Here is a 15568-nt window from a genome sequence, read left to right as displayed (position 1 = left end):
TGTGTATGCTAATTGTCTTTATTTGGCAAAATAAAAAGCTGGTAATTCGTCTTTAAAAAGATTAAAATTAAAAATTACTGGTTGCAAACTCCAAAAGCTTGGGAATCAACTACCCTTTCTGGGCTGGCTGAAGATAGGTTCACTTTCTTAAATGCTAGATAAATTCACTGACATAGGGCTGGAGGAGGGTTTCTCTTCTCATCTCACGGACTACTATTTATTGGTCTACTCTCCTCCTCTGACGTTTCCACTCTCCCGTTCCTAACGATGTTAATCACGGCAGAGGTCCCTGGGGTGAGAAGTGTATCTCTGGCCCTTTAAATGAGGGCGTGGTGTAGAGGGGCGGACCGCCCAGGAGAGACCGGGTGAGAAGAGGAAAGCGGAAGCATAGGCACCGGGTAGATACTGCGCGTGCGTGGGGCTAGAGCAGGGGGCGGGTCACGTGGGCTGGGGGTCCTGGGCTGGAAAGGCTGAGAGCTCAGGTAACGAATCTCCGGAGAGCGGGCCAACGGGGTGGGCGCAGGGGTGGGGGGCTGTACCCGGGGCGGGAGGAGAACGCGTGCCGGGTCCTTGAGCCTCGGCCCTTTCCCCCGCGCAACAGCGGGGCGGCCTTGGAGTGGCTGACCGAGCGGCCCCTGATGGGCTAACTGGACCAGGGCCCACCGTCCGGGCGGGGTTGACTCTGGGGCGGAGGAGAGTGTCCTGTGTTTGGCCTGGAACTGGGTTAGGCAGTTTCCACTTGTTGGTTCCAAAGAATGTGAAGCTGAGGTGCAGGTGCACCCGCTTCCCCAGATTGTGAGACTTGGAGGCCGGTAATCACTCCTCTCCCGCAGCGGAGCAGGTGTGTAGCCCGCCTTTGGGGTCTGGAGCGCAGGTGTAGGCTCTTCCATCCCTCGAGGCCTGGGATAAGTGTGCTTCCCGAGTGTGAGGCAGAAGCTTAGATGGGGTGTCCATCTAAGGATTGGTGCGCACCCTGTGAGGCTCGGTGCAGTTTCTCTCTGCTTGCAAAGTGTGCCCCAGAGTGAGGGCAGCAGGGGACACGTGAGGCCATTCCTGTGTCCTGGTTAGTTCTCCAAGTGTGGTACTTGGGGAAGGAGTGGTGGGGCAGATGGAAACAGCTGCCTAAAATGTTTGGGTGTGTTTCAAAGGAGGAAACGTGGGATGAAGTAGTATCAGTGAGAAAGGTTTCATGGCTACGGGTGGTCAGGAACTGCTGGGGAGCCTTCTGCAAACAGGCATGCCTCCTTCATACCCTGCTAATATTAGATTAATACTAGAATGGTCAGGAAGGCTGTGTCCTCTACCACACTCCCCGACCCACAGCAAACAAACCAAACATGGTAACTTCTGGTGCCAATGTCTCCAGATGTCTGCGATTAGGAGATAAATTAAGTATCAGGTGTGTGTTTCAAGTATCTCTAATATAAATGGGGATGGAGGCTCTACATATGTTTGTGTAAGATATGGGTTTGCTCATGGTTAAATTTAAGAAGAGTAGCTATTGAAATCTCTGTCAGTAGCTGGTGTGTTCCATAGAATGCAGAATAACGATAAATGGGAGAAAAAATTCTGGTTGAACTATTGGCTTCGTATGTCAAAGAGACATATGTGAGGAAATTTTTTCCAGAGGTCAAGGGAATAGTATGTTGATTATCCTTTATACATTTCCTTTGTACCTGGACCAGCGTCAGCAGATGGATGTTTTCTGTCTTCCAGAATATTGGGACCTCTTGGTGATTTTTTTCAACTCTTTCCCGCCCTTTCATAGACATATCAACCATTGTGGCACCAAATGTCAATTATGTATGTGAATGAAAAGTAAGGCCTTTTGAACTTAAGTATGTTTAACTTTTGTTTATAGTTTTCACAGAGTTTAGATAACATCTCTTAACCTACAGCTTCGGGTGTCATCTGTATATATTTGTAAGAACAAACTGTTCTATTCTTGAATGAATCTTGAATTAATGTGTGAATTATCTTCATTCTGTATAACAGCCTTTGTGTTACGTCATCCAAGCTTAAGCACCCTAGAGAGAAATCTCCTACCTCTAATATTTATAAGTTTCAGGGAAGGACACTGATTGGCCAGATTGGATGCAAGAATGTCATGTGCTTATTCTTCTGGCCAAGCAGAGAGGGTATTTGATTGGCAGCACCACCAAAATTACACGGTTGAAGTGGAGGAGGAGCAGTCTTCCAAAGGAAAGATGGGTCTGTTTCTGAAGTCCATGAGTAAGGGTGAAACTTGAGCACCCTCAAAAAGTACCTTGAAAATTGAGCACCCTGGGAAGGAGTCATGTTGGAGACTGATCTCTCAGGAAGTCCAGCACGGCCAGTTTTTGCTCCATGTTGGAACAGTGTGCTGTGTGTTACTTTGAGCACAGGTGAAACAGATTGCCGTGTATGAGGCATGTGAGAAGTGAGACCAAAAGGCCAGTGGATACCCACCCCCTGCCCCCCATGCATGCTCTGAAGCTTGTAGTTATTGAGTGGAGCGGTATGCAGAGTCCCTGGCTCTGTGTGAATCATTTCTTTTTTTCTCTTTCCACTTACCATAGATAATGGTTGAACTCCTATAAATTGAATGAACATATGATACATTTTCACTGTTTTCATCTTGGCCTATAGGCTGAATTGATGTAAAAGAACACAAAATATTTGAAATTGTGGAGTTTGTGTCATGTCATATATAAGTGAAATGATCATTTAAAAAAATCAATGTTAGGGATTAAAAAAAACCTCATTTAGATGCAAAGAGGGGAACTTGCAAGGTGGGAGGCTTTTGGGGGCAGAATGACTAACCATATCTTATTTTGAATGACCAGAACTGCTGTTTAAGGCTCTGGAAGCCAGTGATGCAGTGTTGCTTGGCTGCTTACCTAGGGAGGGAGGGTGGGTGGTTAGGTGGATGGATTGGTGGGGTGAATAGCTACTATGTAATTAGGCACTGGGAATACAGTGATAAAAAAAGGGAGATATGATCTTTGTTTTCCTGGAACCTACATTCCAGTTAAGGGAAGGGAATGGAGGTTCAGACATGAAAAAATGATTGCAATGTGGTAAGTGTGATAAAAGGAGAACAATGTTATAGGTGCTTATTAACCAGGAACCTAGTTTAGTTGAGCAGGACAAAAAGAAGCTTTTTTGAGGAAGCAGAGTTTTAGCTGATATCTGAAGGATGAATATGATCATCTGTAGTTGACAGTCCAGATTACATAAAGGTAGAACTCAGTTATAAGTTGGTTTATTATGGCATAGATTCCTGCATGCTATGAGTCAAATAATATCATCTGAAGCTTAACAATTACAGGTAATAAAACTGGTATATTTAGGGCTTCCCTGATGGCACAGTGGTTGAGAGTCCGCCTGCCGATGCAGGGGACACGGGTTCGTGCCCCGGTCCGGGAAGATCCCACATGCCGCAGAGCGGCTATGCCCGTGAGCCATGGCCACTGAGCCTGTGCTCCGCAACGGGAGAGGCCACAACAGTGAGAGGCCCGTGTACTGCAAAAAAACAAAAAACAAACTGGTATATTTAATTTGCAACACAGGTGTTATTCCTATCTTCCAATTCTTGTGTTGATCAGCAGATATTTATTGAATGTCTACCTAGCTATGCAAGTCAGTGAGCCCAGTGATGTGGAGTATACAGAAACACCTGGCCCCATTTCTGTTATGCAGCTGGGGAGAAAAGATGTAGTCACATGGTAAGTTAACTAATGAATCAATATAAGGAAAGTGCCAAGCTGCTGTTCTAAAGAAGACATGCATTCTGGATTCAGAGGATGTTTAGGGAAGGAAGGTTCCCAGAAGGAAGGATGGAAAGAAGGGATTTAGATAAATGGAAGGAAAAGGAAAGGGAAGGTGAATTAGTGTGAGCAGACATGGAGGGAAAGTGGTAGCTATTCTTTTTTTGGGGGGGCTGCATTGTGTCTTCGTTGCTGCGTGCGGGCTTTATCTAGTTGCTGGGAGCGGGGGCTGCTCTTGGTTGCGGTGCGCAGGCTTCTCATCACGGTGGCTTCTCTTGTGGAGCACGGGCTCTAGGCGCACAGGCTTCAGTAGTTGTGGCACGCGGACTCTAGAGCGCAGGCTCAGTAGTTGTGGCACGTGGGCTTAGTTGCTCTGCGGCATGTGGGATCTTCCCGGACCAGGGATCGAACCCGTGTGTCCCTTGCATTGGCAGGTGGATTCTCAACCACTGAGCCACCAGGGAAGTCCTCGAAGTTATTCTTGAAGGACTCTGAATACAAATAATAAGTTTAATCATAAAGGAACTGTTATTCTGCCTGGAATGGCTTAGAATTTGGAATTTTATCCTGTAGGCATTGGGGAGCTGTTAAAAAAGAGTCCATTTACCAGAGAAAGATAATAGAAAACAAATAGAAGTTAATTCTCTATTACATTTTTCTTCACAAAACAAACCACAAGAAGATAAAACAAAACAAAGAAATGGGAAGAAGAGAAATACTTGGATTGGGAAGACCAGAAACAAAGTTGACGTGTAAAATTGCTTTCATATCATGATTTTGTGATATCTTTCGGGGGATATAGTATATTTAAAAAAACAAATTTGATTTGATTTCAGTGTAATGTGAAAACTGTCTCATATAACACTTTTGGGAGGAAGAGAATGTCAGTGAATAAATAGGATCCTGGAACTTGAGAACCGTTGGGAATGTCTGCCAAGGTTAAAAAAACTGGTGGAAGAGTTCCTCATTTACCTGGCCTAATATAGGTCACATTCTAGAGTCTTATTCAGTTGGCCAGTTTTGTAATGGGGTCATTGCTGTTTATATGGTACACATCTTTTTAAAAAAATTTTTTTTAGATGGTCCTTGAATCTTTTATTCATTGGTCGGGAGTAATTAAGAGGGAGTAGCCTTGGGAACTGTCGGGATGTCAGACGATCTTTGGTTGGAACTGTTAAAGTATTAGTTTATGAGCACTCAGAAACGGACAGCATACTGGGTAATCATGATTCTGTGATATGCATTTTCTGTTAGGTTAATCTGATATCATGTAACCTATTGTGTAGTCTGAAGGTACTCTCTGGCATGGCGTCCCCTTAAGAACGGTAAAAACACTAGATCTCAGGATGGTTGGGTGAAAACTAGTTATAGAATTGTATCTTGAGAGGAAGTTATCAGTAGTTCATTTCTTTGTACTGGGATAGCACTTAAGTGATATCTGAAGGCAGTATCTGCGTCGAGTGTGTAATATCAAGCATCATATATTAAGCATTTCATCATTGGTCTGTATATTGGAAGAGTTTGATCAATAAATATTTGGGCAACACCAGGTGACAAGGGAGGGGTTAGTATTTCAGAATGTTGGCGATGTGGCCAGAAACAAATTAATTGAAGTTGTTAGTGTATTTGTTTCCTGTTCCTGCTGTAACAAATTATCACAAATTTACTGGCTCAAAAAAACAGATTTATTATTTTACAATTCTGTAGTGCACAAGTCCTGCACTGGTCTTACTAGGCTAAAATCGAACTGTGGCAGGGCTGGGGTCCTCCTGGAGACTCTAGGAGAGAGTCCATTTCCTTGTCTCTTGCAGTTTCTGGAGACTGCCTAAATTTCTTGGCTCCTGGCACCTTTCCTCCATCTTCAAAGCCTGCAACATAGCATTTCTCTGACCCTGCTTCTGTTGTCGCATCTCTTCCTCTGACACTCTCTTCTGCCCCTTTCTTCAACTTTTAAAGACTCTATGGTTATGTTGGGCCCATCTGGGTAATCCAGGACAATCTCCCCAACTCAAGATACTAATTTAATCACATCTACAAAGTTCCTTTTGACGTGTAAGGTAACATAGTCCGGGGATTAGGATGGGCATCGTTGGGTACTATTATTCTGCCTACCACAGGTAGATTCAGGCACAGCTCAATTTCAGAAGCTGCTCTAGTGAACTCTCCTTCTCAAAAAAAATCTGACCTTTTGATTCAGTAAGTCTATTTGGGTTGGAAAAATTTGCTAACATAAAGAAATAACTCCTGGTAAGTGACAAAAGAGGAAGTTGATGTACAAAAAGGCATAATTTTAGAATGAGTTAATAGTATAATTAAAAGTTTTTATTAAGTGCCTCTGATGCTCTGCTGGGGCCTGTACTAATCTTAGACAGACAAAACCCCTACCATTCAGCTCATGAGGAAACTTCTAATATGGTATCAGAAGTATATCCTTCTGGTAAGGTAGCCTTCTGATATGCTTAGCCCTGGCTAGACTTTTACAAAAGTACCAGATCTTGTTTCAGGGTCTTTAACTTTAGAAGAATTTGGAAATCTTGAGGAAATTTTAAATTTCTTGAAAACCTAAACTGTGTCCAGGCATTATTCTAAGTGCTTTACAGTCATTATATCATTTATTCTTCACAGTAACTCTGCAAAATAGGTAGTTGCGTTCTTAAGAGTCAGGACTCTCAATTGTAAGTGACCCCCACCTCCCCCCCCCCGAAAAAAAGAAAAATTGGGAGAGTACGTTGGCTTATGTTGCCAAAATGCCAGAATGCTGTGGCCGGAGCTAACATCATAAAAGACTGGAACCTGGAGCCTGAATGAGATCAGGACACTCGTTCCTCTTCGTCTCTGCTTCTGTTTGTAGATTGCTTTCATTCTTGCTAGAGAATTTGTACCTAGAATGTAAATTCTGTTGATAGAGGCAGATCCCCAGTGACAGATGCATAATAGATGTTTAGTTGATACGTGTTGAATAAATGACCTCCTTTTTTGCAGAACAGGATGGAGTGGAGGGTGGGGAATATTGCTCAGCCTTATTATTAATTGTTTAAAGAACAGTGGAAATGACTCTTCCATACCAGTTCCATTTTAGTGAATCCTGGTGAAGGACCCTGGCTATATTGTGCAATCTCTGTTACCAGGGGCTTTTTGATTGGCAGCCTCTACAAGAACCACATGGTTTGAAGGAGGCTTTCCCAGAACAAGAGGTGATGCTCTGGGCAAACAGCACAAATGGCCACAATATTTCATCTTACAGATGTAGAAATAGAGGGGCTCAGAAAGGGTAGACAAATTGACCAAGGTCATAGATAGGAATTGGTAAACCCCGATTCAAATATGGTTTTAATTGACTCTTTGGTTTATGTTCTTTCCAGTTTGCTGCCACATCACACTAATGGGAGCTCGGTGAAGTGAAGGTTGGAAATGAAGTAGGGTAGCATGGCAGGATGATGTTATTTTTCAGAAAATGCTTGATTTTTTGAAACTTCTTCAGTGCAGTATTGGTGTTCACAGATGCTGAGCTGTTCTGAGAACCTTTCATTAACTCCAGATAGAAGATATAAAAAGAACCAGGAAAATATTGTTTTCCTTTCTGAGTTATTTTGGGGACACAAATATGAAGAATGAAACATTTTAGGTTATTGAATCATTTAAAGTTTTTGTTCTTGTTATGTGGTCTTTTCCACTATTTAAAAAAATGTGTAAGAATAAAACTTAACTGTACTCAGGAAACACTGAATGTGAATTTGTGCATACTTGCAAACATTCCTTGACTAATTGAAATCATTTTTGCTAAGTGGTACAAATAAGAGTGAACTTTATTAAGAAGTAATTTGTCATGAGCCAATTCAGTCTCCTTTGAAGAAGGGCTTGTAAACGCTAATATTGCTCCTGCCTTTGGCTCATTGCAAAAGGAGAAGTACATTTAGTACCCGAGATTGGAAAGATGCTTTCAAATGTTGCCAGTTACAGAGTGCCCTCAGTTATGTCTTCTAGGAATGTAGTTGATAGCATGTGTTTGTAGGACAGAGTGTTAGAGTCTGTCTTCTGCAACATGTGAAATGAATTAGTCTGTTTGGTAATGTACCAAATGTACTAGCTAGAAAAGTTGCTTTCAGCTCTTGAAAAATCAGTCTTCATGAGTCTGCATGTCTTTCTTATGCATAGTAGATATTCATTTTAAAAAATATGATAAAAATAAATATTGAAGGAAGTGAAATTCATTTTAAGTGTACTAAAAAAAATGACCATAACCAGATAAAATTGTTAGTGAGTTTTGGGCATTTTATTTTATTTTTTAACTTATTATTATTATCATACAAATGTGAGCAGGCACTCTTCCCACACTCACATTGTATCATGAGTGCATTTTTTAAAAAAACAATTTTATTTATTTTAGGCTGCGTTGGGCCTCTATTGCACGTGGGCTTTCTCTAGTTGTGGTGAGCGGGGGCTACTCTTCATTGCGGTGCACGTGCTTCTCATTGTGGTGGCTTCTCTTGTTGTGAAGCACAGGCCCTAGAGCGCATGGGCTTCAGCAGTTGTGGTGCATGGGCTCAGTAGTTGTGGCTTGTGGGTTCTAGAGCACAGGCTCAGTAGTTGTGGGGCATGGGCTTAGTTGCTCCGCGGCATGTGGGATCTTCCTGGACCAGGCCTCGAACCTGTGTGCCCTGCGTTGGCAGGCGGATTCTTAACCTCTGCGCCACCAGGGAAGTCCCTGGGCATGTTATTTTAAAAAGAACAATAACAACAACTAATTCTCAACTCCCTTTAAAAAAATTAATTCTTTCAGTGGCTCAGAGGTTGTCAGCCTTTTTTTCTGCCTTCACTTCAGTAAGGAATAAGAGTAAGAGAAGTTCGTTTGGTGGGGAAGTTTGGTGGTGGTGGTGATTATGCCCTCTGCGGGCAGTATGTAGTTTGAAAAAGGTTTCTACTGAGAATTACTGCTAGTTGTTGGGTACTGTGGAAAACACCTAGTCTAGAAAACAAAATGACCTTTGTTTTTATCATCATCATTACTATGGCATTGTTTCTATTTTCATATGTTTGCTTCTTCTAAACAGGAAGAGCTAAGTGATGGACTTTTTAAAGTTTGGTTACTTGTAGCCTAATTATAACACAAACTAAAAACATTTAAGGGCAAATTTAATTGTTAAACTTATAATTTTTTCCCCCCAAATATTTTTAGTTTTCTAGAAATTTTGCAGACAGCTGTTTTCTAGACAGCTTTTTAAGTAAACCAGATTATCTGTTTCTTTTTGATATGGTATTATATCATTTAGAGCTGTGAAAAATAAAAAAAAATTGCATACATTTCTTTTTCTTTAGTATTTCAGTTTTCCCTGAAAATGTCTGTCTTTAACTAGCCTTCTTTCTAGAACTCTCTAGTCAGCTGTGGAATTATTTTATCCTGGCATCATTGTTGTCTCCCCTAATAGATCTGAACCTTTAGATTTGCCAGTGTCCTGTTAAGTGACTAGCTATCCATTCTGCGCCCTCTGTGTCTGCACTAAGTTCCCTTAGAGGTCTATGGCCCTGTATGGATGACAGTGACAAAACTGGACTATATGCTTATCTTCAAGGAGAACTGGAGATATGCTCAGGTTTGGGAATGTGAAGACGGGTTAATTTCAGCTTTTGGCACCAGTTACCCTCTTGTTCTTAGGTACATAAATCTAGTTGGTACCATGTCTAGTGGCTGAGCTTGCCCCAAGTCTGTCACTATCACCAGACTTAGGACTTCGGGTGGTGGACCACTTCCTAGACTCCTGAGTCAGATGTTCCTCCTTTGTGCTCCCATAGAAACCTTCCCTGCATATCATAGCCCATACCCTAGGATTGATTTCTGTTTGCCTGTAGTCAGATGATTGAATGAAGAATCAGTTTCCACAGAAGTCTGACCCAGTAAGTCTTTGGAATGTCCAGTTGAGGAAATCTAAATGATACATATTTTTTCTTTTTTGAAAAGAGATCATCATTGAGTTCATCATGATCTAAGCCCAAAAAACAGAACAAAACAAACAAAAACTTGCTTGGATTGACCGAATACAGTTATTAAAAGTAAACATGGACAATGAACCAGACCATGAAAATGTGGAACAGAGCCTCTGTGCCAAGACTACTGATGAAGAACTGAATAAGTCTTTCAATCTGGAAGCTTCACTTTCAAAATTCTCCTACATAGATCTGGACAAGGAACTGGAGTTCAAAAATGATCTGGTAAAAATTCAGCTTTTGTCAGGTTTGATGTTTAACCAAAATGTTGGTTAGAGTGTACTTTATGATCCAAAGACTCTAAATATATCATTTTTTGCATAGATTAATAGGCATCTATATACAGTTTTATGCGATAATATTACTCTTCATTTGTATAGCTCATTACAGTTTATGAAACACTTTAATACGTCTTCTCATTTGAGCTTCACAACACTGATACTCCATTTTGTGGGGGAAAAAACTGAAGTGCAGCTATGTTGAATGATGTCTCAATATCACAGAGCTAGTGGTAGGTTTAGAATTCTTGTGCAGTGATTTTTTTCCTCATTGGTTTGATATTAATAGGTTTTTGTGGCCATGAGACTCTTTAATGACAAGTTGTTTGACCTAATCATCCACCACCATAATTTATGAAATACTAAGAAATGCAGTGTCAGACCTTTGTGTATTGCTTATGGCTTATGTCTAAACTTAGAAAATTAGGGCTTGTCGTAAGAAATGCTGTTTTGTTTAAGAAAGCAGATGCCAAAGCCCTTCAACAGAAGCTTTCTGGAAAGGGCTGTCAGGATGGTGGCATCAGTGCATATTTGTCCTTGATAATCACTGAATATGCGGATAGTCTGTAGTCTTTTGACCTGACCCTTTCTATCATAGGTTATTGAGTTGGCTGTCTGTGTGCAGAGTTTGGTGGTATGTTTGTCTCTTAATTGATAATGGTTCTAATCAATTAAAATGCCCTCACAATTATAAGAGGGAAAGCATTATTATGTGAGCATTAATTTCTTTTCTCTATTTAGATTGATGATAAGGAGTTTGATATTCCTCAAGTTGATACTCCTCCAACACTGGAAAGCATACTAAATGAAGTAAGTATATACTAATGATCACTATCATTTTATGGCATTGATTTGAATACTTCTGGGTTATAGTGTCTGTCTCTAGACCTGCATTGTCGAATATGGGAGCCAGTAGTCACATGTGACAATTTAAATTTAAACTGATTACAGTTAAATAAAAATTAAAACTTCATTTACTCAGTTATACAGGGCACACTTCAAGTGCTCAATTGTCACATGTGGCTAGTGGCTACTGTAGTGAACAGCATAAATACAGAATATTTCCATTATTGCAAAAAGTTCTGTTGGAGATGCTGATCTAGGTTGTGAGCTTCTCAAGGGCAGAAGCTATGTCTTGTTCATCTCTGTGCCCAGTACAATGCCTCATACTTGGTAGATTAAAGAAATGTTTTAGTAAGTGAGTTGAAATACTAAATTCATGACACTTTTGAGATTTGTGTTATGTTTTGATAATGTTATCTCTACCAGTGATATTCAAATAGCTTGTCCTCTGATACAAAAGAGCATCTGCAGCCTTGTAATGCACTTCATCACTGTTATATATAAAGAAAATGAAGCCTCCATAGTTTATCTTGTGAAAACCATCTCTATTAAAAAGGTTTTTAGAGTTATGAAATGATGTTCCTTTCTGAATTAGCAGATCATAAAGGCCTTATAAAGGAACTCTGTGGAAGTACATGTTGGTGAAGTGTGCCAGTTTTTTTGTACCCTGCATCTGCTGACAATTCTTCAACTCAGTCTTCTTGATCTTTAAAAACTTGCTTAAGACTCCCATTGGAGGCTTTAGCTTCTAATTTGAGAAAGATTTTTTTTGTGATACGTGGGCCTCTCGCTGGGCCTCTCACTGTTGTGGCCTCTCCCGTTGCGGAGCACAGGCTCCGGACGCGCAGGCTCAGTGGCCATGGCTCACGGGCCTAGCCGCTCCGCGGCATGTGGGATCTTCCCAGACCAGGGCACGAACCCGTGTCCCCTGCATCGGCAGGCGGACTCTCAACCACTGCGCCACCAGGGAAGCCCTGAGAAAGATTTTAAAAAATCTATTTCAGATACATAGTTGTGTTTTCTAAAAGATAATGATGCAAAGCTTCCTCAATAGAAATGCCCACTGACCCCATAGGTCTGAGTGGGTTGGGCCCTGGTCTTTATTACTTCTTTATCTATACTTGCAAACTACTTTCTCAGTGAATTGTATCTTTTATTTTTCTTTTATTTCTTTTTTAAAAAATATCAGCTTGATGTTGCTGTTTCTTTGAATGTATTTTAACTTCAGAAATGTTACGTATGATCTGTGTTAATAAGACTTAAGCGTTTTTAATTTTGACAGAAGGCTTTGGTCAATGAAAGAATATCCCGTTACAGTGATATTTATGTATTACTTCCTAATATAGAGGAAATCTTTCATTTAGCAATGAAGAGATTAATTTTAGTCAGTTTTGATAACATGGTCTTAATCACATATTATTTCAGTTACTAAGTGAAGAATAAAAATAATCTTAGAGGACTGTGTACAAAGAACTATTTGTACATCTTTATATAATAATGGCAAAGAAAATAATGCTCATGAATGAAACTGTAGTTCATAATGAAGGAAAACTGTCTTTGCAATATTTACTTATCTGCTAGTAACAGCAAGTATAGTCATTAGTGGTTTACTGAGACGATAATACTGTTATCATCCTCAATAGTAATTTGGGTGCCTTGTGTATTTGGGTCATAGTGTTAGATGCTGGGATTATAAAGTGCTGCATGACAGTCTCTGACTTTGAGAGAGAAATAGGACTGGAAATCGGCCAGCTTTCATACCACCAGGGAGCGAGGCAAGGGAATAAGTGAAAGTAAAAATAATTTAAGTTGTAGAATGTTATGAAGAGAAAAAGGGGGAAGAAGTATTAAAGAAAATGATTTTAAGAGAGAAAAAAAAGACAGAAGTAGAAAGTGTAAATAAATAAGCACTTACTCCAGGATATGTGGGTGCATATATTCTATGAAGTTTGTTAATATCATCCTGACAAGGTGCTAGGAAGAAGTGTACATCCAAGATATTTTACAGAAAGAGATGACTGAGACATCCTAAATCTCAGAATTTAGGGCATGAAATAATGTTACTAGGCCTTGTCATCCTTCGAAACTATGCTACTCCTGAGGTTTTTAATTTTGAAATTTTGTTCTCTAATCCTAACAGTCCTCCCCCTACCCCCACGTTCTCTTACCTCCATTAAACCTGCTCTTTGACCTCCTCAGGACCAAGTCTCTTGATCCTTCTTAGTCTCCCAGTCTCTGAGAGTAGCCCTGGCTTCACTTCAGTTCTACTGTTGGATTGTGCAGCCAGAAATTTCTTTTGAACTTTTAATTGAGGAACAACATACATATAGAAAAAGTGCACAGGCCGTAAGTGTACTGCTTGGTGAATTTTCACAAACAGAATGCTCTGTGTAACCAGAGTCCAGATGAAGAAATGAAACATTACTAGCACCCCAGAAGCTCCTCTTGTGCTCCTTCAGTACCCAACCAGGATAATCACTATCCTGACTTCTACCGGCATTGACTGCCTTGGCTGCTTTGAACTTCATATAAATGGAATTATACAGTATGTGCTTTTGTGCATCTGACTTATTTCCCTCAATATTGTGTTTTTAGATTTATTCATATTTTTGCTGCATACAGTTGTTCATCCATTCCCATTGTTGTATAAAATTCTTTATGTTATATACCACTATTTATTCGTTCAACTGTTTATGGGCAGTTTTATAATTTCTGCTTTCTGGCTGCTATGAAAAGTGCTGCTGTGAATATTCTTATTCATATCTTTAGATACATACACACATGTGTACATATACATACACACGCACTCACACACACATTTCTGCTGGGTGTGTACCTAAGAGTAGAATTGCTAGGCCATCAGGTATGGGCATGTTCAGCTTTGGTTGATACTGCCCCAGGTTTCTCAAAGTGGTTGTGATAATATATACTTCCTACAGCAATATATGGAAGTTCTGGTTACCATATCCTCATCAACTTTTGAATTTTTCTCTCTTTTTCACTTTAGCCATTCATACTTGTAGGTGTGTAGTGGTATCACATCATAGTTTTAATCTGAATTTCCCTGAAGACTGATGAAATTGGGGTACCTTCGTATGTTCTGGCCATTTGGATATCTCTTTTGTGAATTGCCTTTTCATGTCTTTCGCCCACTTTTCTATTGAATTGATTTTTTAAAAATTTATAAGAGTTCTTTATATTTGATGGATATAAGTTTTTATTAGATATATGTATTGCAAATATCTTCTTTCATTCTGTGGGTTACTTTTTCACTCTCAATGGTTTCTTTTTTTTTCTTTTTTTTTTTTTTTGCGGTACATGGGCCTCTCAGTGTTGTGGCCTCTCCCGTTGCGGAGCACAGGCTCCGGATGCGCAGGCTCAGCGGCCATGGCTCACGGGCCCAGCCACTCCGCGGCATATGGGATCCTCCCGGACCGGGGCACGAACCCGTGTCCCCTGCATCGGCAGGCGGACTCTCAACCACTGCGCCACCAGGGAGGCCCTCAATGGTTTCTTTTGATGAGCAGAAGTTCTTAGTAGTAGTTCAGCTTATTAAATTTTTCCATTATGATTAGTTTTTTGGTGCATCCAGTTGAAGAAAATTTTGCAGATTCCAAAGTCATGATGAAGCTTATTTTGTTTTAAAATCTTCATTGTTCTGCCTTTCACATTAGATCTGCAATTAGTCTGAAATTTTTGTGCGTGACGGTGTGCGGTATGAGGCGGCAGCACTTCCTGAGCACCGTTCTTTTCTGCGGTGTCACTTCTGTTTTAAATCAGGTGATCATATATGTGTTGCTGTGATTTCATGGGTCTTTCTATACTTGCCCCAATAGCACACTCTAATGTCTGAACCTTTATAATAGGTCTTGATATCTAGCAGTTTCAAATCTTCCAGCTTTGTTGTTGTTCTTCAAGATTGCCTTGCCTATTCTAGGTCTTTTTCATTTCCATGTAAGTTTGAGAATCACTTTACTAGTTTACACACACACACATACACTCCAGCTGAAGTTTGATAAGCTTGTGTAGATTTTACGCATCAATGTGGGAGAATTGATATCTCTACTGTGTAGCTAGTAATTTTAAATTCAGCCTTATGGATACCCTCAATTCTCTTCCTCCTTTTTTTCCCCCCACTTATCCTGTAAGCCTCAACCCTGGCTTAATTTAGCTAATCTGTTTTCTTTAATTATGTCTCTGGGCTGCTTAAGAAAATCAGATAAGATCGTGATTGACTCTCTTGCTTAAGACCTTGGTGCTGCAGTTCTTATTTATGAGTTGTTTCTCTTACCTTTCCCTATGGCAGGCCTTCCATTCTTGTACAGCTCTCAAGTAACACAGTAGCTCCTTGCTAACCCTCCTCCTGTTCTTAGCAATCTTGTGTGTGGAGATATCTGAAAAACAGTCAGAAATATGGCCTAAACCACAAAAGAAATGTTGGTACTAAAGATACAGACTTTGGAGTCATTAGCATGACATCATACTTGAAACTATAAGTATGGATTAGCTTGTTCATATAGGAAATGTGTGAAGTAGGAAGAGACAAGAATATAATCCTGGGGAACAACATAACTTAAAGGTTGGGCTGAGGACAAGTAGAGAACCTGACTGATAGAAGAGGCCCCATAAGTTGGAGGAGTAGCAAAGAGATGTATTGGAAACCAAGGGAAAAGAAAGTTTCAAGAAGTGGGGCATGGCCAGTAGTGTTAAGTGATG

General features: G+C 40.5%; 1 protein-coding gene across 4 annotated transcripts in view; it reads left to right on the top strand.

Moving 5' to 3' along the window:
- The first annotated feature begins 371 nt into the window (after positions 1-371).
- The window catches only part of VPS8 (VPS8 subunit of CORVET complex), a 293055-nt gene continuing 277858 nt past the window's right edge, over positions 372-15568 (top strand). For 3 of the 4 annotated variants that reach the window (XM_082625440.1, XM_082625441.1, XM_082625438.1), the window contains exons 1-3: positions 397-482; positions 9706-9956; positions 10751-10819. In XM_082625440.1, the coding sequence (XP_082481566.1) occupies positions 9804-9956; positions 10751-10819 (222 nt within the window). In that variant the 5' untranslated portion in view covers positions 397-482; positions 9706-9803. Of the gene's footprint in view, positions 483-9705; positions 9957-10750; positions 10820-15568 lie in introns of all 4 variants that reach the window. The other variant, XM_082625439.1, reaches the window with a different exon arrangement.

Source organism: Mesoplodon mirus (genome assembly GCF_964341445.2).
Source record: "Mesoplodon mirus genome assembly, chromosome: 6".
In the NCBI taxonomy this organism is placed as follows: domain Eukaryota; kingdom Metazoa; phylum Chordata; class Mammalia; order Artiodactyla; family Ziphiidae; genus Mesoplodon; species Mesoplodon mirus.
This window is presented reverse-complemented; position numbering and strand designations above follow the sequence as displayed.